Source organism: Pelobates fuscus, chromosome 10 (assembly GCF_036172605.1).
Source record: "Pelobates fuscus isolate aPelFus1 chromosome 10, aPelFus1.pri, whole genome shotgun sequence".
NCBI lineage: Eukaryota > Metazoa > Chordata > Amphibia > Anura > Pelobatidae > Pelobates > Pelobates fuscus.
The window spans coordinates 140,911,600-140,938,578 of NC_086326.1; the positions used below are offsets into that span (position 1 = coordinate 140,911,600).

Below are 26,979 nucleotides of genomic sequence, written 5' to 3' on the forward strand. Positions count from 1 at the left end.
TATTAACACTACAATCTAGAGCAATTAAATAGAAAGAGGACAAATAATAAACCTGTGACAATACAATAAGTCAGAAGAATGGACAAAGATTACAAGCCATGCCTTACATTATTTCCTGGTACTTCTTGAAGTACATGATTTGGAAATGTTTGTGCATCTTTTTGTCAGTTTCGTTCTATTTTGCTAGTTCATCTTTTTGGGTGAATTCTGAAATCACTTTCCCTCAAGTTTTCACACATTCAAAGGAAGATACATTTGGTATATTAGGGGTAGATGTCCGATAGGTCGATGTGACTACTGGGAGATGTAGCCAGTTCTTAGGTTGCCTTTGGGTAAACACAAGTATATCGAACCCTTTTGTATACTGAACAGTTCCTGGGTTCTGAATGATCACTTAACCCCTAAAGGACACGTGACATGTGTGACATGTCATGATTCCCTTTTATTCCAGAAGTTTGGTCCTTAAGGGGTTAAAGTCTCTCTCAAGACTGGTGTTCATTTATGACATGGGGTTTGATTCTCGCTTTTATGAGTCTTTTTGTGTGCGGTAGAAGCACTCCGTTTAACACATTGCCCACATTCAGAACATGGGGGTGGTTTCTCCACATGAATTTTTTGATGCGCAACGAGATTTGAGCGATTAATAAAACATTTCCCACATTCAGAGCATGAGAATGGCCTCTCACCAGTGTGAATCCTTCGATGTATGATTAAATGAGGAGCCTGACTAAAACATTTACCACAGTCAGCACAACGGAAGGGTTTTTCTCCTTTGTGAAGTCTTTGATGTGTAACGAGAGAGGAACTATGTGCAAAACACTTCCCACATTCATTGCATGCAAATGGTTTTTCTCCTGTGTGACTCCTTTTATGTGAAGTAAGATGAGCAGCCCGCCTGAAACACTTACCACAGTCCGTACATGAGAACGGCTGCTCTCCTGTATGAATCATCTGATGAACAACAAGATTAGATTTCTGGGTAAAGCTTTTCCCGCATTCAGTGCACGCAAACTGTTTCTCTCCTTTACGATGTGACTCATGTAACACAATACTGGACTCTGAATAATAGACTTCCCCTGTTTCAGAAGAAATCATTTTGTGTCTTTTATGAGTGGACTGGTGTTTCGTAAGCTCTGAATTATTCTTAAAACTTTTAGAACACTCAGAACAATTATATACTGCCTCCGTGTTGCTTACTTTTTCTTTACCTGGTTTACGACCAGGAGTTTCAACAGGTTTTCCAGATTCAATTAAGGACATACTAGAAGTGATTTCTAGTGTATTTTTATTGCTTTTCAAATAACTTTCAATAGGAGTAGATGTAAATTCCGTCTGTGTATGTGCTGCGGGAGTATAACATTCATTGTCTGTTATGTTATCTTCGTCACATGAGTCTGACTCCTCCTTAATATGAAAAGATGTATAGTCTGTCTGTGTATGTTCTGTGGGTGTAGAACTGTCAGTATCTGTGATATTTTCATCTTCACAGGAGGCAGAATCCTCCTTAATATATGTATATTGAGTCTGTTCTGTAGGTGTATAAATGTCAGTGTCTGTGAAGTTTCTATCTTTACACAAGGCCGCGTCCTCTTTAGTAAGAGTAGTTTCATATTCTGACTCTGTATTCTCTTTGGGAGTACAGACATCGGGGTCTTTGAGATTTCTTTCTTCACACATAGTTGATTCATTCTTAATGCAACATTCTCTTGTTGTATAACTAGCGTCACGTGAGGCAGACTCCCCCTTAATATGAGTCGATGTATTTTCTGCGTGTGTATCTTCTGTGGATGTGTCACTGTCTGTAAGATTTCCTTGTCTGCATGATGCAGATCCCTCAGATTCCTGTGACACGTACATTACAGATTTTGCCTGTCGTTTTCTTGGTTTGTTTATCTTCAGATACATTCCTTCTTTATTGATTTTCTTCTCCGTTTCATCTGTGGTTTCAAATTCAGGCAATGACACAGAGGGTTGAAATTCTCCAGATTTACCTAATGAAAGAACATGCATATTCAAAAGTTACTTATGAACAAACACATCAAACAATAATTCATGTACATTTTCTCTAACACATTTTGCTTGTTAAATATACACAAACTGAATAAACATTTTCTTACCTGTTGAGCAGTGGGGTTGCGGAGTCTCAATCATCATGTCTTTGCTTAGGTCTTTGTGCCCTTCTAAATACTCCCACTTCTCCATGGAGAAATAAATGGTGCCATTCTCATACTTGATAGGAACCTGACACACACAATGATACAGTCACCATCCAGACACAGCCCTTGGTTTTATTGTATAATGTCCCATTCCCAGCAGCCTCACCTCTCCAGTCAGCAGCTGGATGATCTTTAGTGTCAGTTCCAGGATCTTCTTGTCATCGTTCCTCTCGTGTATCAGCGTGTGTGGTGGAAGCACCGTGCTGTGGCTCTGGGTCCTGCACCATCCTTCTGAGATATTGCTTCTGGTATTGTGAGAGACACCCTCAACAGCCTTCTTCACAACAATGTAATCCTATATATTGAGTATGACAAAAATACATACAAGAACTATCCTCACACAAGGCAAGAGTATATTCACTCATTGCACCTCTACCCATCTTTTTCTTCTCCAACCAGATTCTCGCTCCTATATCCACATGAACATGGGCCCCTGGTTCTTTGTTTACCTATGCACCATCACTGTTCATTACTTAATGCAATACAGAAAGCAAACACACTGCAGTCCATTCTTATTGGTTTGCATGTGTAACCAATACAAAGCTTCACATAGCCTTAATCATGTATCTTCTTGTAAGAGCTAAAATAGTATAGTAGTCAAAATTATAGCAATGTAAAATCCTAACGCTTATTAAGAATTGAAATACATACTGGTACAGACGCTGAGCAAATATAAAGTCTTTGATTGCACAGTTATATATATCTGTTTGAGGGACCTATGATACATCTGGCTATGGAGAATGGTTAGTACTGAATACAATGACAATTTCTTAAGTGCTTAAAAATTGTTGAATCTGTCCATCATATTGCAGTTCAAAACATCTCCTATAACATGTTCTCTCTGAAGGGCTGTTGTAACAGTGACATCACTTTGAATCCACTTACCTCTCCGGTCAGCAGGAAGATGATCTCCAGGGTGAGATCCAAGATCCTCTCAGACATCTGATTCTTATCTTTGTTCATTATCATCTGGGTTATAGAGAGGCTCTGTGGAAAGAATCTAGTCCTTGTGGAAGGGGATCTGCCAAAATGAACAAAATTGTTATTTAGTTAAAGACATAATCTGTCAAAATGTACCTCTTGTTTGCCATAACAAATAATACTCATGTATAACTTCTCCTAAATCAGCAAAGATAGTTTATGTAAATCTTCAGCCAAATCGATTAGTGTGAGCAAACAGTGAGAGGGACATACATGAAGAACTGTAGATAATGACCATGTAATCTCTTCATTTGGGAGGGACTACATCTCATATGGTTTGACTTGTGGGCTAACGCCATCTGGAAGGGAATTACCTTGTCAGGCAGGGCACAGGTTTTTTTTAAAATCATTATTACATCTTTTACTTAATATATTCAATGCTACATAATTTGTTGGTGCCCTTTAAATAAATTATATTTATTTCCCCACAATACCTCATTTATTGCAGTCTTCAATGTAAATTCCTATTATTGGCAGGAATGTTTCAGTCTTCTGAGAATCTCTCTGTAGGAACAGAATGTGTTGTTTTCTATAAACAAAAAAAAGTCTAAAGACTATATTCAAACATCCACAAGGAAAGGTAAAGACACATTTATACCCACTGCACAAGGAGAAGGAGCAGATATAGGGAGTGTCTGACTGTGAACATGGAAGTATGTGTTAATGGATGCCAATTAGCACTGTGATATGTAACCATGAAGAGACAAAAGTATATCATGATGCAAGGAGTACCCTGGCCCGGCTCCAAGGTAATGGGGCATACTGTCTGCCCTTATACCTGGGTCACCACTTGGCTTCAAGGCTCCTTTGCTTGTCTGGGTATGAATGGCACACTGTGGAAAACAATTTGCACAGAATTGACATTAGCCAGGCTGGAACTCTTGAAGTGGTTATGGTGCTTAGAGTAACCCTTTAAAGACGAACTTGAAACACACAAACAGAATAAACTCCAGTTCCAAACATATCTGTGTATATGAGTCATCTGGTAAAGCAGACAATCAATTTAAATAACAGCTGTAAGAGTATGTATATTAAAACAAACTTGTTTTCCTGGCACTATAGCTTTCCCCACTGTTAAGGCACTGAATGGGTTAATTGCACCTTTAGTCACTTACCTGGGTCCAGCATCTATGTCCCTTGGCGCTGGCTCAGCTCCGCCCACGCTCCTCCCAGCCGACGGGGGAGACCTAATGCACATACATGGCAATGGCCGCGCTCGCATTAGGATCTCCCCATAGGAAAGCATTTTTTTAATGCTTTCCTATGGGGAAAATCTGATGCTGGAAGTCGTCATGCATAGCATGAGGACGTCCAGCGTCAGATAACGAACCAAAAGTCCGTTAAATTTGGCTGTCTGGTAGACAGCCACTAGATGAGGAGTTAACCCTCAGAGGTAAATATTGCAGTTTATAAAAACTGCAATAATTACTACTGCAGGGTTAAGGGTGATGGGAGTTTGCACCCAGATCACTTCAATGAGCTGAAGTGGTCTGGTTGCCTACAGTGTCCCGTTAAAGCAGCTCTGTCACTTTCAGGAGTCTCTGCAAATTTTGTGAAGACCCTTAAATATGGTATGCATAGTTGGAGTGCAAATACTGGATATACTTACTCGAAGCTCTCCTTTCTTCTGCTCCAGATGCTTCATCCCCAAAGAGCCTGCTTCACCGCTGTACTGTCACACCTGTATGAGAGTACAATACTGTAATTTGTAGACCATCCCTGGGGATCCTCCGTAGACCAACGTGCCCAATGCGGAAGAAGATGTCTGTTTCCCACAGCTGTCACAAGTAATTTCTGCTTGGAACTGACAAAAGTTGATGATGAAAATGCTATATTTTGTCAACCTTGGGCTTTACCATAAGAAAAAGTAGACCCTACTTTACGTTATGATATCTTTTGATTTAAACAGAATTGCAATTAAATTCCAACACAGTCAACATGAGTATTTCAAAGAAGTGACACTTTAGGATACACCATATAAAGAAGGCCACCAGAGCAAACCAGTGTCTACAAATAACAGACTTACATAAGCCCAAACCACCTGACCAGCTTAGGTATGGATTAGTATGATTATTTGGGGTGATACAGTATAGGGAGCAGTTTGGTGATTGAGGGTGCCTCAGAACTGTCTTCCAGATTAACAGGTCCATTACAGACCATGAAAATATTAGAAATTGTCATTCAGTTACCTGCAAAGTCTGCCCGATTACACGTGTAATAGAGCAGCAGGTCACCCCATGATGTCACAAACACTATATATATATATATATATAAACATTGCTCCTAAGCAGTAAATAAAATATTGGCTTTCAGTAATAATCAGTCTGATGGTTATACATAGTAATTTGTGTGTTGTGAAATTATGAAACATTATACCCAATGCCATTAAGGATTTTAGCATTATCAGTATGACCTACCCTTATTTGACTTGAAGGGACACTATAGTCACAACTACAGCTTAATGTCGTTGTTCTGGTGAGTATAATCATTGCATTCTGGCATTTTAATGCAAACACGGCAGTGTTTACATTGTCCCCTAGGGACATCTCCAAGTGGCCACTCCTCAAGTGGCCACTGGAGGTGCTTCCTGGGGCAGTGCTGCACAGTAGGCAGCATTGCTGGTCAGTGTCTACACGCTGTCCATGGGGACACTGAATTTCTGTCATAGAGATGCACCTAAATAATGTCTTGAACACTACAGGGTCAGTGTAACGAGTATATACCCCTACACGCAGGATCCAGCAAAACAGAAGACAGCACAGAGGAGAGATACGTCTACCGGACCTTAGAGTGGCCGGACTCGACGTAAAGGAGAAGTACAGAGTCAGGAGCGATCCGAGGTCAAGGGCACAAAGAGACAGCGTAAACGAGAACTAGCCGGGGACTGGTACACAGGAATCAGCAAGCCGGCAAACAGTACAGACAAGGATAAAGCGAAAACGAAGTCAGAATACAAAGCCAAGGTCAAGTACGGAGAAACACAACTGAATACAACAAGCACTAAAGGGAACTGTAGCAGAAACCACGATAGGGCAAGGAACTAAGGGAAAAGGGTAAGTATAAGTAGCCTTCAAACTAACGTGATTGGCTCCTGTCACTTCCACTCCCCCAACAGGTAAGTGTATGGGGTGATTGGCATGACAGGAGCCAATGGGAGCCTTTTTGCAATTTAGGCTCCCACTGTCTCTTTAAGAGCGCGCCCGAGATTCGCGGCGCGCTCTTAGCTGCAGGCGGGACACGTGACCGCTTCTCGCGGTCACTGCCCGCCTTCCTGTTTGAGCAGTCGGATGAGCCGCGCGCGGCTCGTGCAGCCGCAGGACCGCGCGCGGCTTGAAGAGAGGACCGCGGCCGGCCCCCGGATAAGGTAAGTACCGCTACAGTCAGTAACACATGTTTATGTTCCTGACCCTATAGTGTCCTTTAACACCATCTTTACTAAATCTACACATTCACCTTTCTGTATGAAACTAGTACCCTGCAGTGGATTTTATGCATATAATATGACCATGCAGTCTCTCTCTGGGTTTATAATCTGTATATAATGTATGTGAGGTTAACATGCAGTCTCTCTGGGTTTATAATCTGTATATAATGTATGTGAGGTGAACATGCAGTCTCTCTCTGGGTTTATAATCTGTATATAATGTATGTGAGGTGAAGATGGAGTCTCTCTGGGTTTATAATCTGTATATAATGTATGTGGGGTGAGCATGCAGTCTCTCTGGGTTTATAATCTGTATATAATGTATGTGAGGTGAACATGCAGTGTCTCTCTGGGTTTATAATCTGTATATAATGTATGTGAGGTGACCATGCAGTCTCTCTGGGTTTATATTCTGTATATAATGTATGTGAGGTGAGCATGCAGTCACTCTGGGTTTATAATCTGTATACAATGTATGTGAGGTGAACATGCAGTCTCTCTGGGTTTATAATCTGTATATAATGTATGTGAGGTGAGCATGCAGTCTCTCTGGGTTTATAATCTGTATATAATGTATGTGAGGTGAACATGCAGTCTCTCTCTGGGTTTATAATCTGTATATAATGTATGTGAGGTGAACATGCAGTTTCTCTGGGTTTATAATCTGTATATAATGTATGTGAGGTGAACATGCAGTCTCTCTCTGGGTTTATAATCTGTATATAATGTATGTGAGGTGAACATGCAGTCTGTCTCTGGGTTTATAATCTGTATATAATGTATGTGAGGTGAGCATGCAGTCTCTCTGGGTTTATAATCTGTATATAATGTATGTGAGGTGAACATGCAGTCTGTCTCTGGGTTTATAATCTGTATATAATGTATGTGAGGTGAACATGCAGTCTCTCTCTGGGTTTATAATCTGTATATAATGTATGTGAGGTGAAGATGGAGTCTCTCTGGGTTTATAATCTGTATATATTGTATGTTAGGTTAGCATGCTGTCTCTCTGGGTTTATAATCTGTATATAATGTATGTGGGGTGAGCATGCAGTCTCTCTGGGTTTATAATCTGTATATAATGTATGTGAGGTGAACATGCAGTCTCTCTGGGTTTATAATCTGTATATAATGTATGTGAGGTGAGCATGCAGTCTGTCTGGGTTTATATTCTGTATATAATGTATATGAGGTTAACATGCAGTCTCTCTCTGGGTTTATAATCTGTATATAATGTATGTGAGGTGAGCATGCAGTCACTCTGGGTTTATAATCTGTATATAATGTATGTGAAGTTAACATGCAGTCTCTCTCTGGGTTTATAATCTGTATATAATGTATGTGAGGTGAACATGCAGTCTCTCTCTGGGTTTATAATCTGTATATAATGTATGTGAGGTGAACATGCAGTCACTCTGGGTTTATATTCTGTATATAATGTATGTGAGGTGAGCATGCAGTCTCTCTGGGTTTATAATCTGTATATAATGTATGTGAGGTGAACATGCAGTCTGTCTCTGGGTTTATAATCTGTATATAATGTATGTGAGGTGAACATGCAGTCTGTCTCTGGGTTTATAATCTGTATATAATGTATGTGAGGTGAACATGCAGTCTGTCTCTGGGTTTATAATCTGTATATAATGTATGTGAGGTGAACATGCAGTCTCTCTGGGTTTATAATCTGTATATAATGTATGTGAGGTGAACATGCAGTCTCTCTCTGGGTTTATATTCTGTATATAATGTATGTGAGGTGAGCATGCAGTCTCTATGGGTTTATATTCTGTATATAATGTATGTGAGGTGAACATGCAGTCTCTCTGGGTTTATAATCTGTATATAATGTATGTGAGGTGAACATGCAGTCTCTCTGGGTTTATAATCTGTATATAATGTATGTGAGGTTAACATGCAGTCTCTCTGGGTTTATAATCTGTATATAATGTATGTGAGGTGAACATGCAGTCTCTCTCTGGGTTTATAATCTGTATATAATGTATGTGAGGTGAACATGCAGTCTCTCTCTGGGTTTATAATCTGTATATAATGTATGTGAGGTGAACATGCAGTCACTCTGGGTTTATAATCTGTATATAATGTATGTGGGCTGAACATGCAGTCTCTCTGGGTTTATAATCTGTATATAATGTATGTGAGGTGAACATGCAGTCTCTCTCTGGGTTTATAATCTGTATATAATGTATGTGAGGTGACCATGCAGTCTCTCTCTGGGTTTATAATCTGTATATAATGTATGTGAGGTGAACATGCAGTCTCTCTGGGTTTATAATCTGTATATAATGTATGTGAGGTGAGCATGCAGTCTCTCTGGGTTTATAATCTGTATATAATGTATGTGAGGTGAACATGCAGTCTCTCTCTGGGTTTATAATCTGTATATAATGTATGTGAGGTGAACATGCAGTCACTCTGGGTTTATAATCTGTATATAATGTATGTGGGGTGAACATGCAGTCTCTCTGGGTTTATAATCTGTATATAATGTATGTGAGGTGAACATGCAGTCTCTCTCTGGGTTTATAATCTGTATATAATGTATGTGAGGTGAACATGCAGTCTCTCTCTGGGTTTATAATCTGTATATAATGTATGTGAGGTGAACATGCAGTCTCTCTGGGTTTATAATCTGTATATAATGTATGTGAGGTTAACATGCAGTCTCTCTGGGTTTATAATCTGTATATAATGTATGTGAGGTGAACATGCAGTCTCTCTCTGGGTTTATAATCTGTATATAATGTATGTGAGGTGAGCATGCAGTCTCTCTCTGGGTTTATATTCTCTATATAATGTATGTGAGGTGAACATGCAGTCTCTCTCTGGGTTTATATTCTCTATATAATGTATGTGAGGTGAACATGCAGTCACTCTGGGTTTATAATCTGTATATAATGTATGTGGGGTGAACATGCAGTCTCTCTGGGTTTATAATCTGTATATAATGTATGTGAGGTGAACATGCAGTCTCTCTCTGGGTTTATAATCTGTATATAATGTATGTGAGGTGAACATGCAGTCTCTCTCTGGGTTTATAATCTGTATATAATGTATGTGAGGTGAACATGCAGTCTCTCTCTGGGTTTATAATCTGTATATAATGTATGTGAGGTGAACATGCAGTCTCTCTCTGGGTTTATAATCTGTATATAATGTATGTGAGGTGAACATGCAGTCTCTCTGGGTTTATAATCTGTATATAATGTATGTGAGGTTAACATGCAGTCTCTCTGGGTTTATAATCTGTATATAATGTATGTGAGGTGAACATGCAGTCTCTCTCTGGGTTTATAATCTGTATATAATGTATGTGAGGTGAACATGCAGTCTCTCTGGGTTTATAATCTGTATATAATGTATGTGAGGTGAACATGCAGTCTCTCTGGGTTTATAATCTGTATATAATGTATGTGAGGTGAACATGCAGTCTCTCTCTGGGTTTATAATCTGTATATAATGTATGTGAGGTGAAGATGCAGTCTCTCTGGGTTTATAATCTGTATATAATGTATGTGAGGTGAGCATGCAGTCTCTCTCTGGGTTTATAATCTGTATATAATGTATGTGAGGTGAGCATGCAGTCTCTCTGGGTTTATAATCTGTATATAATGTATGTGAGGTGAACATGCAGTCTCTCTCTGGGTTTATAATCTGTATATAATGTATGTGAGGTGAACATGCAGTCTCTCTCTGGGTTTATAATCTGTATATAATGTATGTGAGGTGAACATGCAGTCTCTCTGGGTTTATAATCTGTATATAATGTATGTGAGGTTAACATGCAGTCTCTCTGGGTTTATAATCTGTATATAATGTATGTGAGGTGAACATGCAGTCTCTCTCTGGGTTTATAATCTGTATATAATGTATGTGAGGTTAACATGCAGTCTCTCTGGGTTTATAATCTGTATATAATGTATGTGAGGTGAACATGCAGTCTCTCTGGGTTTATAATCTGTATATAATGTATGTGAGGTGAACATGCAGTCTCTCTCTGGGTTTATAATCTGTATATAATGTATGTGAGGTGAGCATGCAGTCTCTCTCTGGGTTTATAATCTGTATATAATGTAGGTGAGGTGAACATGCAGTCTCTCTGGGTTTATAATCTGTATATAATGTAGGTGAGGTGAACATGCAGTCTCTCTCTGGGTTTATAATCTGTATATAATGTATGTGAGGTTAACATGCAGTCTCTCTGGGTTTATAATCTGTATATAATGTATGTGAGGTGAACATGCAGTCTCTCTCTGGGTTTATAATCTGTATATAATGTATGTGAGGTGAGCATGCAGTCTCTCTCTGGGTTTATAATCTGTATATAATGTATGTGAGGTTAACATGCAGTCTCTCTGGGTTTATAATCTGTATATAATGTATGTGAGGTGAACATGCAGTCTCTCTCTGGGTTTATAATCTGTATATAATGTATGTGAGGTGAGCATGCAGTCTCTCTCTGGGTTTATATTCTCTATATAATGTATGTGAGGTGAACATGCAGTCTCTCTGGGTTTATAATCTGTATATAATGTAGGTGAGGTGAACATGCAGTCTCTCTCTGGGTTTATAATCTGTATATAATGTATGTGAGGTGAACATGCAGTCTCTCTCTGGGTTTATAATCTGTATATAATGTATGTGAGGTTAACATGCAGTCTCTCTGGGTTTATAATCTGTATATAATGTATGTGAGGTGAACATGCAGTCTCTCTCTGGGTTTATAATCTGTATATAATGTATGTGAGGTTAACATGCAGTCTCTCTGGGTTTATAATCTGTATATAATGTATGTGAGGTGAACATGCAGTCTCTCTCTGGGTTTATAATCTGTATATAATGTATGTGAGGTGAACATGCAGTCTCTCTCTGGGTTTATAATCTGTATATAATGTATGTGAGGTGAACATGCAGTCTCTCTCTGGGTTTATAATCTGTATATAATGTATGTGAGGTGAACATGCAGTCTCTCTCTGGGTTTATAATCTGTATATAATGTATGTGAGGTGAACATGCAGTCTCTCTGGGTTTATAATCTGTATATAATGTATGTGGGGTGAGCATGCAGTCTGTCTCTGGGTTTATATTCTGTATATAATGTATGTGGGGTGAGCATGCAGTCTGTCTCTGGGTTTATATTCTGTATATAATGTATGTGAGGTGAACATGCAGTCTCTCTCTGGGTTTATAATCTGTATATAATGTATGTGAGGTTAACATGCAGTCTCTCTGGGTTTATAATCTGTATATAATGTATGTGAGGTGAACATGCAGTCTCTCTGGGTTTATAATCTGTATATAATGTATGTGAGGTGAGCATGCAGTCTCTCTGGGTTTATAATCTGTATATAATGTATGTGGGGTGAACATGCAGTCTCTCTCTGGGTTTATAATCTGTATATAATGTATGTGAGGTGAGCATGCAGTCTCTCTGGGTTTATAATCTGTATATAATGTATGTGATTATGGATCATAGATCTATGTTTGCACACATACATACTATATGTGGCCATATATTCTGAGTGTCAGTTCCCTGTGTGCACTACACCTTTAGCTGCACTGTGTAGCCAGCTCCATGCTCTCTCTGTATAATACACACTGCTAGTAACGCCCAATATACCATAACACCAACCTTGGCTCTCTGCCCCCAGCCTGCAGCCATTACATCAGTGCTCTGTCACACTCTGTGCAGCTACTTCCGGTGTTTCTATAGACAATAGGCTACTGTCAGGCTGTCAGCATTGTGATTGGCTGCTCCGCTGTGAGTCACAGGATGTAAGTTACTGGGCGGCCATTTTTGATGAGGGTAGATTTCTTGTTAAGCGATAGGGATAGTAAGGGCAGAGCTCTTACATACAGTATTCAATATAGGACAACCTCTAGGAGAGCACTTGGCTTCATGGATTATATAAACCTACAGTTTGATATCTGGTTGTAGTCCATGTACGGTTATTCAATAGACAAGGAATGTTCAGAAAAAAATGCACTTTTTAAACTATTTGTCCAATTTGGTGATTTTGGCTTCAAACTAGCAAATCTTCGATAATTTCACGACACTTTTTTAATGAATAATCCTGCATGGTGTTTAATTAGTAAACTCGCTATTGTGACAATTCAATTAAGGAATTCACAATTTTAGAAGAAAATACACAGATGCATATTCTCATTCCATTACACACACACATAGACACAGACACACACTCACACCCTTACACACACACACACACACACACTCACCATTACACACACTCACACCATTACACAGACACACACTCTCACCATTACACACACACAGACACACATTCACACCATTACACACACACAGATACAGACACACACTCTCACCCCATTAAACACACAGAGACACTTCCATTACACATACACATACACAGAGACACACACTCTCACTCCATTACACAGACACAGAGAAACACACTCTCATTCCATTACACAGAGACACACACTCCTTCCATTACACATACACAGAGACACACACTCTCACTCCATTACACAGACACAGAGACACACTCTCATTCCATTACACATACACAGAGAATCACACTCTCATTCCATTACGCAGACATAGACACAGAGACACACACTCTCATTCCATTATACGTAAACAGAGACACACACTCTCACTCAATTACACATACATAGACACAGACGCACACTCATTCCACTACTGTAATATATTCATTCTCACCTTGCGTTATCTGCGCTCAGTGGCCATGCGTCACTGTACCTGACTCCTGCAACATGTTGATGGACGCCGGCCGCTGCGGATCCACGCCAAATTATAGCCCCACGTCGGGCCCACATTGACGACTGCATGTGACGTCACGGGGGAGACACGCGCGCACGTTCTGGGGTCAAAGGCCTATTTCGGCGAATCAGATTTGTCAAGGGCTTATTTAAACACATGTTTACTTCTCCTCATTGCCCTGTCATGGTTTCCCTTAGTTTGTGATATAAGAGTGTGTTCCTGAGCATTTATTTCTGGTTATTGACTTTGGCTTCGTTGTGACTTCCCTGTATTCTGGTATCCCTGACTTTTGGCTTTCCCTTATAGTTGTGTCCCATTCTGTGTCCCCAACCTCGGCAAGTATTCTGTCTATTCTTTGGTACGTTAAAGGGACACTATCGTTGATGTAGAATTAATTAAAAAATCTTTATTGAACTTGTACTGAATTATTGTACTAACTCCATTTTAACCTCACACTGGGACAAACCCTCCATTTTGTCCTCATTACCTGACAGATCCTCCATTTTAATCCATTTTAAACTACATTACATGACAGAATTTCCCAGCAACATTTAACACAATGAACAGAGACTGTATTTTCTATAAAGACATGACTAACCCAGGAACTGCTGAATTTCCCTATAACTTGCAACAAAGTATAGCCAAGGCCATGAGAACACTGTACTAATGAAATGTTCTATTCATAAGAGACCTTGCACCTGACCACAAGACCTGACATCACTGACTGTGTAAAATGACGCTCAAGCCCCCCTTTGCACCGAGTAAACCTCATGCTAGGGAAGATGGCGCTTGAGCCCCCTGTCCCCACTAGTGTCCAGAACAATACCACCTATCGGTGGGTGGACACTTAGCTAACCACTTAGTTTTTGAGCCAATTAATTATATTGATAGGTGGACACTAACCCAGACACTTAACAATTAATCCAATTAATGATGTTTATTTACTGATATTCTGATAATCAATGATGACGCAAAATGCCTCTTAAAAGGGCCTGCGAGCCCGCTCTTGCTTCACTTGCCAATAAATTTCCTCGAAGTTATTTTAACCTGAACTCCGTGTGTCAGTCTGAATTACTTCAGCGTATATACGCAATTTAATTTTCTCTAATTTGGACAGGAACAGATAGACATTTAAACATCTTTGTTTATTTCTAAATTATCAAAAATCGACAATGAAAACCTGCGTTTTCTTGAGTGTAGCGCTGAGTGTGATAAAATAATACAACAGTGTATAGTGCTCTTAATTGCACTTACCCTCTTTTACACACTTGTATACATGAAAAGAAAGGGAAAAAATAGACAAATAATTGTGCAGTATGTTTAAGCTGAATTAACAAAATTTTTTTGTGAATTCTGAAGATAGAGTCAAGTTCACTCACATTTATTAGAGCCTTTTATAGATATAGGGCTCTAAACTTCCTGGCATCTGTGTCTTTTAGGGTAGACCACACGACCCCCCTCTCACGATATACGTATACGTGTTCTCCTCCAAGTTTAGATAGAAAAAAGACACAGGTAATCTGATCTGAGCGTAGTATTTCCAAATACTGTAAATATCAATAAAAAATAAGATATAGTATTGCTCACCTTTTTTAGAGCCTTTGTTAACCGGCTCTAAGTGTATTGGCCTAGTGTCAATTTGTGGGGTGACACTACCCCTTTCTGGAATCACTTCGACAGGATACAGCAAAGAAGGTTGAGTATAAAAATATATTTATTATAAAATGGATATTCTAAAATTATGTATACAGTTTTACTAGAAAATAATAAAATTTGAAATATCATATATAAAATACAAAAATTTTGTTAATTCAGCTTAAACATACTGCACAATTATTTGTCTATTTTTTCCCTTTCTTTTCATGTATACAAGTGTGTAAAAGAGGGTAAGTGCAATTAAGAGCACTATACACTGTTGTATTATTTTATCACACTCAGCGCTACACTCAAGAAAACGCAGGTTTTCATTGTCGATTTTTGGTGATCTTTTATATGTGGTGGGTTTTATAGGAGTACCCACGGAGTGTTTTAGCGGCTATTTTCTCTAAACTGTACACGAATACAAAAAGCGCCACCTATTCCACATTTTTGTGCACTTTGAACTTATTTCTAAATTATACCATAACATCGTCACCTGAACAACTTCAGCTTAATGAGGTTGTTCAGGTGAGAACTATAGCTCCCTGCAGCCTTTCTCATGTAAACACTGTATTTTCTGAGAAAATACAGTGTTTACATTGAAAGCTAGGAACACCTCCAGTTGCAGGCACTCAGAATGCCATCAGAGGGACTTCCGAGTGTATTGAGGCATAAAACTCATCAATCCACTCAGATCTGCTGTCAGCAGAGCACAGGGCAGCACTGTGTCTCCTCCCTCTGCATGCAGACACTGAACTTTCCTCATAGAGATTCATTGATTCAATTCATCTCTATGAGGAGATGCTGATTGGCCACGGCTGTGTTTGACTTGTGCTGGCTCTGCTCCTGATCTGCCTCCTTGTCAGTCTCAGCCAATCCTATGGGGAAGCACTGTGATTGGATCAGGCTACCACTTTTGATGATGTCAGCAGACTGTTGTTCTTTTTTTTTAGGCAAACAGCATGCAGAGTTACAGCTTCAGGCTTGAATACAGTAAGATTTTACTATATTTATGGAGGCATGAGGGGCCCAGGGGGGCTAGATGGTGGTGTTAACACTATAGGGTCAGGAATACATGTAGTTGCACTGGTGACTATAGTGTCCCTTTATGGCCCGGTAAGACATTACCTTTTAGTCCTAGATGTGATACAATTCTACGTGCTGGATCAATTAGTAATCCTGACATTACGACATGGCCATACATCCTGTAGAATTGTGTCAGCACATAGCAGCTTGCAAAAGAAAGCTAGAGGAGAATGATCACTGTATGGATCAATTTCCCCAGGCTTTCAGTACGCTCCTTACTCGAACAGCGCATCTACAGCCTGAGGTTTCTCCAACTATGTCACCTCTGCCTAATATACCTTCATCTATAGTACCTCTCCCCTGCATTTTGATGGTAATATTCAAGACTGCTGGGGATTTCTGAATCAAATTGAGTATCATTTTGAGGCCTCACCGGGATCTTTTTCCTCAGATAGAGCTAAGATTGGTTACCTAATGAACCAACTTAAAGGTAAAGCCTTAGGTTGGGCCAATCCGTTATGGGAGAGTAAAAGGAGTATTGCACATAATTACCAGGAATTCCTTGCGGAATTAAAATTAACATTCGAACCATTAGGTAGAGAGGATGACGCCTCCACTGCCCTAATGCATATCAAACAAGGGAACCGGTCTATCTCAGATTATGCCATAGAATTTCGCACCTTGGTTTCTGAGGTAAACTGGACTAATAGCGGGTTAATCTCTGCATTTAAAAAAAGGATTATCCAAAGCAATTCTGAACGAGATTGCTGGCAAAGATATACCTAAAAAATTTAATGAGTTTATCACATTTGTCATGCAAATTGATAATAGACTTAGAACCAGAGAAACTACCAGAAATAGAACCAGACGTATGGCTATGTCATTCGCAACTCGTTTTTCCAGACCTATTGTTCCTGACCTCCCTGTACAGCCCGAACCCAAACCTATGCAGTTGGGGGTCACGAGACTGTCAGAGGCAGAAAGACAATATAGGAGAAAAGAGGGTCTATGCCTGTACTGCGGTAGAAAAGGCCATATGAGGTGTGCTTGTCCTATATGTCCGGAAAACTTCCACACCTAAGAACCTTAAGGGGACAGGTCATAGGTGTGATGGATACTTCCTCTGGGAATAATAAAAATAGATTCCTCCTTCATATTACGGTCAAATGTAACAAAAATAACTTTTCATGCAAAGCCCTGATGGACTACAGTGGGGCAGGAAACTTCATTGATGTTCATTTTGTTAAAAAAAAATGCTATACCTATCAAGGAGAGATCATTACCTCTGGCTGTTGAGGCTATTGACGGGATACCTCTCTCTCTCAACCCTTAATTACCCACGAAACCTTTCCCATTAACATTTCCATTGGTGCCTTACACAAGGAAGACATTGTCACGGGTGGTGGTACGGAAACCGGGACCCCTGTGTGCCTACTGAGAAGTTGGGGGTCTTCAGCGTGGAAGTGGATTATCAGGGCCTGGTGCAGGGTAACCGCACGCCCCCTGGTGTTAAGCACCAGCGTTTGTGCGGCCACATACCAGAAACCTGATGCAGCTTATGCGGATCCCAGGAACTAGGAGCTTGATATGCAGACCTCCCAGGAACTGGATAGGGGGGGCTCTGCAGCAGACATGTATCCAGTACAGAAACAAGCAAAGACTAGGAGAGGCACCAAACATGAAACCAAGACAGAACTAGTAGAACCCATAACCAGAGAAGGATAGGAAGCTAAACCCAGAACATGTAAACAATACATAAGGGAACATTAACTAAACAGGGACAGGACAGGACTGTATGTGGACTGGGATTACAAAATAAAACAAGACAAGATATAATAGGCATAACAAGAGGAGACATAACTAAGCACTATATATGAAAAGTATGGGGATTTAGTTACATTATATGATCATACATTGCATAAGCCTGCCACAACGCCAATGTACCCCATATTCGGCAGGTCCTACACTGCCTAATGTTCGCTAAAAGAACCATACTAAACCACAATAGCACTTACCTGCAAGAAAGGGCAGAGACTTGAAACACTGCTGCAGGTCCAGACTGACACAAAAGGAAAATGGAAAACAAACGGGTGTGACAACATAAAACAAACATTTAAAGGAAACCTGGACACTGGGAATTCCGGATTACAAGAATGAACCCAGAAAAACCCAGCATAAAGAAAACCAGACATAGAATAGAAAACCAGAAAAACAAAACAAGAAATGTAAAAAGAGTACTGGATACCAGAAGCCAAAGCCAGACATCTCCGCAGAACATGGCATGATGTGACAGACACAACATTCCAAATAATTGCTTCTCCTTCTTGCCCCATCATATTAGGCTTTCCTTGGCTTATTAAGCACAATCCTCATATTGATTGGGCAAAAGGGGAAATATTGGAATGGGGCAAGGAGTGTACCGAGAGATGTATGTTGCACATTATCAAAAGAGTGGACTTCATTACAATACCCACTACTACGCCTCAGGCCTCTGAAGTTCCTATTCAATACTGGGAGGTTAAGGAGGTATTCAGTAAAAGTCAGACCAATATTCTACATCCTCACAGATCATATGACTGTTCCATAAATCTGCTACCCGGCGCTATGCCACCCAAGGGAGCAGTATATGCGTTATCTCCATAGGAGAGTAGAATAATGGAAGAGTATATCAAAGTAATGGCCACATACGTAAATCATCCTCGCCTGCTGGTGCAGGGTTCTTTTTTTGTATCTAAAAAAGATGTAACAGAGCTCCCTGTAGCCCGGCTGGGTACCTACGCCATGGACCGCTTCCTAGCTGGAACAGGGGACAAACCGCAGCACTTCTGCCCACAGTCGGCGTGGCTTGACTGGGTCCTGGAACCGCTCATTCCTGGAGCCGAATGGGGAATTAGCTCTAGTCCTTACAAGGACTTTCCCCGTTGAATATCCTGCAAGCTGGAACACCAGACACAGGAGTAAATCTTCTTTCCCTCCAATAACAGGATGACACACAGTTTTGGAGTGCAAACTGGACCCATTTATTGGCAGCCACAACTGGCCTTATATGCATGTCCCCGTGCAAGGGGCACTCCCCCCTGGACCTTGTGGGGGACTGCAGCACAAAGTCACAGACCAATGACAAATGTGTTTAAATACATGACACTCCCATATACAATTAGATAATCCCTCCTCTGTGCATGGGAGATAATTGGATCAGGAACTGTACTAATCTCATCCAATTATCTGCAAGCACAGAAAAAACATGCGGGGGCGGGGCCGGGCCGCCGAGCCGAGCGGCAGCAAGCCATGTCAGCTCTGGCTCTGGATTGCCTAAAAACGCCTAAAAACGCTTAAAAACGCTACAAAAAACGCCACAACACTGCACCAAAACCCATCCGGAGAAGGGGCAAAAACAAGCCCTGAGCGGGGAGAGACACAGGAGCAAGTTACAGCGACACCCACTAAGCCACAGCCGCACGACCCGACCGAGCTGAGCCCATGGGACATACCCGCACAAGGAGACGGCAGGAGCCACGAGATCGGATGGCTGAGGGAGAGGAGGGGGTCCGGCCCCGTTTCCCCCCCCCCTCGGGCCGGCGGGGGTGATCCCGGCCCACGAGTCAACACTCCGGAGACTGGAGGCGGAGGACCTACACACTGGGGAGCCCTTTCCCACGTGGCGCCAAGATGGCTACTCTGCGCACACACTACTGGGAATCAGGCGGGGTCGCCCTGGCCTACCGGGGGGACTGATCCCACAGTTGGACCCCTCCGGGCAGCAGAAAGGTCGACGCGGAGCCGGCTCTAACCCCTGGATTTGGTGGTGGTTCAGGGAGGCCTGCCCCCAACTCTGAGAGCCCTGTGGAGCCGGGGCGAGCTGGACCCCTGGTGGACCGGTAGCCGGGGAGGCGAACACCGGCGACAAGTATGTGACCGGAGAAGGGGGAGGCACAACGGAGCTGGAGCTTCACCGGGGAACTGCAGGTGATGGGGAGGTGCAGGGGACGAGGGGCCCGAGGACTTTTCAGGGGTGGGAGTCTGCCGGGCTGCTGCTATCCTTGAGTGCCCACAGCACTGCTACTCTCCGGGCCGACCGGCCGGAGCAGACCTGGAGTGGAACAAAGGGGGGGTTGGTCACGCCGGGGAGGCGGGAGGGGCCCTGCACTGAATAACCAGCTAGGCAAGCATATACACCCGGACACAAGCCTGCAAGAGGCCACGGCAATGCTATACCAGGTGGGTCCATTGGCCCCGCGCTGGACAGTGCTTCACATCAGGCATTACATCGCCACCTCCAGTGGAGAGACTCTTAAACTAGTTCCATGGAACGATAACTGGTGAAACACCTTAATGACTGGGCAACAGGACACTACAATGTCATTCAGTTTTTACTTACTATGCCTATTTGATGCCAGTCTGCCACTACCATGCTAACTTAAAATGCTAAAGGAACCTAGTCTATGCTATATTGCCCCTAGGGGCCAAAGACCGACGCTGCCTATTGCCGCATACATAATAGCTGCCAGTTACATGATAAGCTGTAAAGTCGCATATCTCTGCATACTGGAAAACCAGATAGCTTCACTATACACGATGCCAGGCAATTCCCAATAATTAGAATGCGTTTGAAATGTTGATAGCACTAGCACTGCAGCTTATACACTGTCTGACTCGCAAATGTTCTTAACACTCTGCATTCGAAACATAGACAGAACAACTGTTTAGATACCTGCCGTTAATGGCCTTTACTATAGTCGTATAAATATGTTTATCAATGTTGTTTTTTAACCAATATGCCTCCTTTATTATTGCATGCATGATGGTTATTTAAGAGATGTTACACGACAAACGACTAGCTCATACCATGGCCATGAGGCACTGACATGATACAGGGTGTTAACTATGCTCCTGCTGTTAATGATGCAAAAATGATAAGAGATAATGCTTATACATTGTTCTGTTCATTGGCGCTGACTCTTAGTTTATCTGCCCTCGTTTACCCGCTTATCTTACTACTGCCTACCTACATGCCTATGATGACTCATACGCCTCTGCGCAGGCAATTACATGATATTCAGACAAATCCGCAATATGTTTGCCCCATGTTAACTGAAACTTTAATAAGCACGCCTCTGCGTAGGCGACAACCCGCTTTAACCGTATTATACTTGAAACTCGCATTTATATTGTGATAACAATAAAAATATTAAAAAAAAAACAAAAAAAAACATGCAATACAACAACACCACAAAAGTACCCCTAAAACACATGGAAACCCAACAGAAGTCATATCCCCTGATAACCCTAATCTAGGGGACCAACATATCCAAAAATCATCCAGATCGGTTTAGGGGTTCGGGATTTCCATGGGCGTCATAATTTTGACCGACCGTGCACATTGTCCTATGCTCACAACAGTTCCATGAAATCCGTGCTAACGGTCGGTCAAGTTTGGTAGATTTTTACAGGTTTCCCTGCAGGGCCCATAGTCTGTGGGCAGGAGGCTGGCAAGGGGGCTCCTCCAGGAGCTTGTGGCAAACCCACTTGGAGAGGGGAGTTTGTCACAACTCCTAAAGTCAGTGGCGTACACACAACCCATGGGGCCCCGGTGCGAAAACTGATCCGTGGCCCCCCCCCGCACTTACTCTGCGCGGGACGCATACACACTAGCTAACAGACACACACATTTACTGACAGACACACACTCAGTGACAGACATACATACACACTCACTTACAAAACACACTCTCACTAACAGACACCAAACAGACTCACTAACAGACGCACATAAACTAACACACTCAGTAACACACACACAGTAACACACTCACTGACACAAAACTAACACTAACACACACACTCTAACACACACACACTCTAACACTAACACACACTCTAACACTAACACACACACACTCTCTAACACACACACACTAACACACACACACACACACACACACTCTAATACTAACACACACACCCTCTCTAAGACTAACACACACACACACACACACACACACTTTTTAAAAAAAATTTAATCCCCCAGCCTCCTTACCTTAGGGAGAGCTGAGGGGATTCCCTGGTGTTGCTGACCCTGGTGTCACCAGGCTGGCTGGCTGGCTGGCACGCGCGCGCGCACGAGCACTCTCCCCTGAGTGCTCCCTCTTCAGCTCCCTCGCGCGCTGCGTACTGATGCCGGAGCCGGAAGATGACATCATATTCCGGCTTCGGTATCAGTGCGGTGCGCGAGGGAGTTGAAGAGGGAGCACTCAGGGGAGAGTGCTCCCTCGCACGCCCGCCAGCCCATCCGCTGGGTGACACCAGGGCCAGCCTCGGGGGTGGCCGGCTCCTGGGCCCCCCAGGAGAAGAGGCTGGCCACACTGGGTACATACTGGGTCGCAGTGTGGCCGGGCCCCCTGGTGGGCTGGGCCCGGTCGCAGCCACGACCCCTGCGACCCCGGTATGTACGCCACTGCCTAAAGTAATAAATATACAACTTATCCTAATGGTTTCTTTAGGAATTGCTATAGTGATACATCCATCCTACCAAGTCCTGCCTCACCTGTCTCTTGGGCTGTCTTACCTCCCACATATTTACCTAATTAAATCATTTCACCTCCATTACTCCGACATACTGACATTAATGCCAACAGTATGACAACATTGACTGAGAGCAGCACCGAGTAAAGCACAGAGAAGAGCAAAAATGTTACATAAAATTTTAACACAATCAACACCTTTGCTAGCAATCTGACTAGGACAATGTGTACATTAAATTTGCTGGTCTTTCATTTTCCTAAAGTTCAGTTTACAACTAAGTACACTTTAATTATGGAACAAACATGTATTCCTGACCCTATAGTGTTAAAACCACCATTTAGGTAGCATGCCCCTTTTTAGCCCCCTTAGAAAGGGTTAAAACGTACCTTTTTTTTCCAGTGCCACGTGCCAGTGCCGCCTCTGATTCACTTCTTTGGCTGACATCATCCAAATTAATGATCTCAGCCAATCCAATGCTTTCCCATAGGGAAAAGGAGACGGAGTGGGGGTGGGGCCAAATGCCAGCCAGGCCAATCAGCATCTCTTCATAGAAATGCATTGAATCAATGCAGAGCTTGAAGACGCTGAACAGCAGTGCCGCACACTTTCTCTCTGAAAAGGCAGTATTTAGATTGAAAATCCTGCAGGGACTGACTATCAGGGCCGGCGCTTCCTACAAGGTGAACTAGGCAGCCGCCTAGGGCGCCATGTAGGAGGGGGCGCCCTGCGCCCCCATCGCCGGCCCTTTAAATGCTGCAGCTGCCTGAGCGCTCTATAGAGAGCGCTCAGGCGGCTGCCGCACTGCCTCACCTCCCCTTCCCTGTAGCGTGGCCGGAGCTCCTCTCCGGTCCGCGACCCGGCCGGACTGACAGGAAGTGCACACTTAGTGTGCACTTCCTGTCAGTCCGGACGGGTACAGGAAACAGAAACTCCTGTACCGCGGACCGGAGAGGAGCTCGGCCACACTACAGGGGAGGTGAGGTTAGGAGGAGAACTGGGGGAGGGGTGGGGGGGGTAAGAAGAACGAGGGGAGGGGTGGGGGAGTAAGAAGAAGACAAGTGGAGGAGGGAGTAAGAAGGGGGAGGGAGAGTAAGAAGAGGGGTGGGGGGGTAAGAAGAAAGTGGGGGAGTAAGAAGAAAGGGGGATGGGGAGTAAGAAGATAGGGGGAGGGGGAGTAAGAAGAAGACAAGTGGAGGGGGAGTAAGTGTCAGGGTACCTGAGGTCTCTACCTTTGAGAAGGGTAGAGACTTAGTTGTTTATCCGTCTAGACACGCCATATCTCCCGTTCCTCGCGGTCCATCCAGTCATTCTAACGCTGGCCGCAAGGGATCCGCTTCCTTTTCTAACATGACGCTCGATACGTGACGTCTTGACGCTATCCCGAGCGACCTGGCACTCTATTGGCTTTATCCTATCAGCACCCAGCGGAGGCGTGTCTACTCTCCGGACTTAGGGTATTTAAGCTTACTTCTCTCGTCAGCTCATTGCCCTGTCGTGGTTCTAGCTTGTCTAGTCACTCAGTGCTCTTGTATTCTAGTATTCTCTTTGGTTCTGACCCGGCTTGTTGTACTATTCTGCTTATCTCTGTTATCCCTCTGACCCGGCTTGTCTCCCGCTTACCTGTCTTCTCGTTCCCTCGACCTCGGCTTGTCTCTGACTTTTCTCTGTTATTCTCTGTACGTTAGTCCGGCCATTCTAAGGCCCGGTATACGTACCTTTCTACTGTTAGTACTCTGCGTGTTGGATCCCTGTCCCGATCCTGACATTACGACAGGGCCAATGGATCCTGCAGGTACTAACAGTCAGCTTGGTTCTTCCGACCCCAGGTTTGATGCCATGGAACACAGGATGGATCAGATGGCCCTAGCACTACAGGCGCTTTTGTCTCGTGCTAGTAACCCACCAGAGGAGACACGTACTCCTTCGATCTCTCCTGTAAGTTCAGGTCTATAAGTAGCTACTGTAGGTGCTTCTTCTCGTATTACTCCACCAGTACGTTATGGCGGTTCTCCTGAGAAGTGTCGTGGCTTTTTTAACCAGATCAGCATCCATTTCGAATTACAACCCCGCTCCTATCCTACAGATAGAGCGAAGGTTGGATTTATTGTTACGTTACTCATTGAGAAGGCTCTGAGATGGGCTAATCCTTTATGGGAGAATGATAACCCGTTAGTCTATGACTATAATGCCTTTGTAGCTGCTTTTAAAAGAACTTTTGACCCCCCTGGTAGGAAGGTCAATGCAGCTAGATTACTGTTGCGCCTTAGACAGGAGAATCGAACACTTGTAGATTATGCACTAGAGTTCAGATCCTTGGCGGCAGAAGTTAAGTGGAACGAACAGGCTTATATAGATGTATTTTTAAATGGGCTATCAGATGTAATCCTTGACGAGGTCGCTACTAGAGAGCTCCCTGAGAATTTGGAGGATTTAATTTCTTTTATCTCTCGCATTGATGAACGCTTAAGAGAGAGGCAGAACACTCGAGATAGGACTCGTAGACCCTCCTTTAAACTAGCTCCTGCATTTCGAAATTCTGAGATCGAAACCTCACGTTTCCCTGAGCCTATGCAGATAGGTAATACTCACCTCACAGAGGAGGAGAGACAGTACAGGAGAAGGGAGGGTTTATGTATGTACTGTGGAGTCAGAGGTCATTTACGCCTAAATTGTCCCAATCGTTCGGGAAACGCTCGCACCTAAGTTTCTCTAGAGGACAGGCCTTGGGTGTATCTATTTTGTCCTCTGTTCACAATTATAAAGATCACAGGCTTCTGTTACCCGTTTCTTTGACTTGGGAGAAGGGAGTAGTAAAAACCATGGCTTTGATCGATTCTGGAGCCGCTGAGAGCTTTATCGATCAAGTTTTTGTTAACAAGCATACTATCCCATCCCAGTTAAGGGAGACACCCCTGGCCGTTGAGGCCATAGATGGTAGACCTTTACTTGAGCCTGTTATTTTCCGTGAGACCATACCTGTGAATTTAACTGTTGGTATCTTGCATGAGGAAGATCTACCCCTGTTGATCATTTCCTCTTCTTCTATTCCCATAGTCCTGGGGTACTCCTGGTTAAAGAGACATAACCCTATCATTAATTGGGAGTTAGGGGAGATAGTTTCATGGGGTCAGAATTGCCAAGAGAAGTGTTTGCGGAGGGTCTCGCCTCTTTGCCTGGCAAACACGTCGGCTAGCTCCTCTAATCCTACAGAGATACAAATACCGCCTCAGTACCTGGATTTAAAGGCAGTATTTGATAAAAAGAGAGCCGATACCTTACCTCCACACAGATCCTTTGATTGCAAGATTAACCTACTCCCTGGTACCATGCCTCCCAGGGGTCATGTATACCCGTTATCTACTAAGGAGAATTCAGTTCTAGAGGAGTATATTCATGAGAATTTAGACAAGGGATTCATTAGGAGATCCTCCTCCCCTGCCGGGGCTGGATTTTTTTTTGTTAAAAAGAAGGATGGTTCACTTAAGCCTTGTATTGATTATCGAGGTTTGAACAAGATAACCATTAGGAATGCTTATCCCATTCCTTTGATTACTGAACTCTTTGATCGTTTAAAGGGTTCTAACATTTTCACTAAGTTAGACCTCAGAGGGGCGTACAACTTGGTGAGAGTCCAGCAGGGACACGAGTGGATGACGGCGTTCAATACTCGTTACGGTCATTATGAATATACTGTAATGCCTTTTGGGTTATGTAATGCACCGGCTGTATTCCAGGATCTGATAAATGAGGTTCTTAGGGAATTTCAGCATGAGTGTGTCATTGTATACCTGGACGATATACTCATTCATTCTAGAGAGATTGAGACTCACCACGAACAAGTCAGAAGGGTTTTGCACAAACTTCTTCAACATGGTCTGTACTGCAAATTGGAGAAATGTAGTTTCGATCAATCCCAAGTAAATTTCCTCGGTTATGTGATCTCTGGGGAGGGATTTAAGATGGACCCGGATAAACTTCAGTCCATTCTAGATTGGCCTCTACCCAAGGGTCTCAAGGCCGTTCAGAGATTTATTGGGTTCTCCAATTATTATAGGCGCTTTATTAAGGGGTATTCTTCTATTATTGCGCCCATCACCAATATGACCAAACAGGGGGCTGATACTAAGAATTGGTCTACGGAAGCTCTCCTTGCTTTCAAAACTCTCAAGGAGCTTTTTGCTTCCGCCCCAATTTTAGTTCACCCTAATACCACTCTTCCTTTCCTACTTGAGGTAGACGCTTCGGAGACTGGCATAGGTGCTATCCTATCCCAAAGGCTAGGTGTGGATAAACCATTACATCCATGTGGATTTTTTTCTAAAAAATTGTCTGGTACTGAGAGCAGATATGACATTGGTGACAGAGAACTACTAGCTGTTATCAAGGCT

At 42.7% G+C, this 26,979-nt stretch overlaps 1 protein-coding gene across 2 annotated transcripts; it reads right to left on the reverse strand.

Annotated features, from left to right (window-relative positions):
• Positions 1 to 476: 476 nt before the first annotated feature.
• LOC134574549 (oocyte zinc finger protein XlCOF7.1-like) lies at positions 477 to 12,328 on the reverse strand. 2 transcript variants are annotated; one of them, XM_063433670.1, is made up of 7 exons: positions 12,272 to 12,328; positions 4,807 to 4,878; positions 3,632 to 3,701; positions 3,102 to 3,237; positions 2,323 to 2,511; positions 2,118 to 2,241; positions 477 to 1,991 (listed from the first exon to the last, which is right to left on the reverse strand). In XM_063433670.1, the coding sequence occupies exons 3-7, from the start codon at positions 3,634 to 3,636 to the stop codon at positions 496 to 498; spliced, it is 1,950 nt and encodes a 649-aa protein (XP_063289740.1). In that variant the 5' UTR covers positions 3,637 to 3,701; positions 4,807 to 4,878; positions 12,272 to 12,328; the 3' UTR covers positions 477 to 495. The 2 variants fall into 2 exon arrangements, with proteins under 2 accessions (XP_063289740.1, XP_063289741.1); XM_063433671.1 differs by having other exon boundaries at positions 4,807 to 5,001; positions 12,272 to 12,322.
• Positions 12,329 to 26,979: the final 14,651 nt, after the last annotated feature.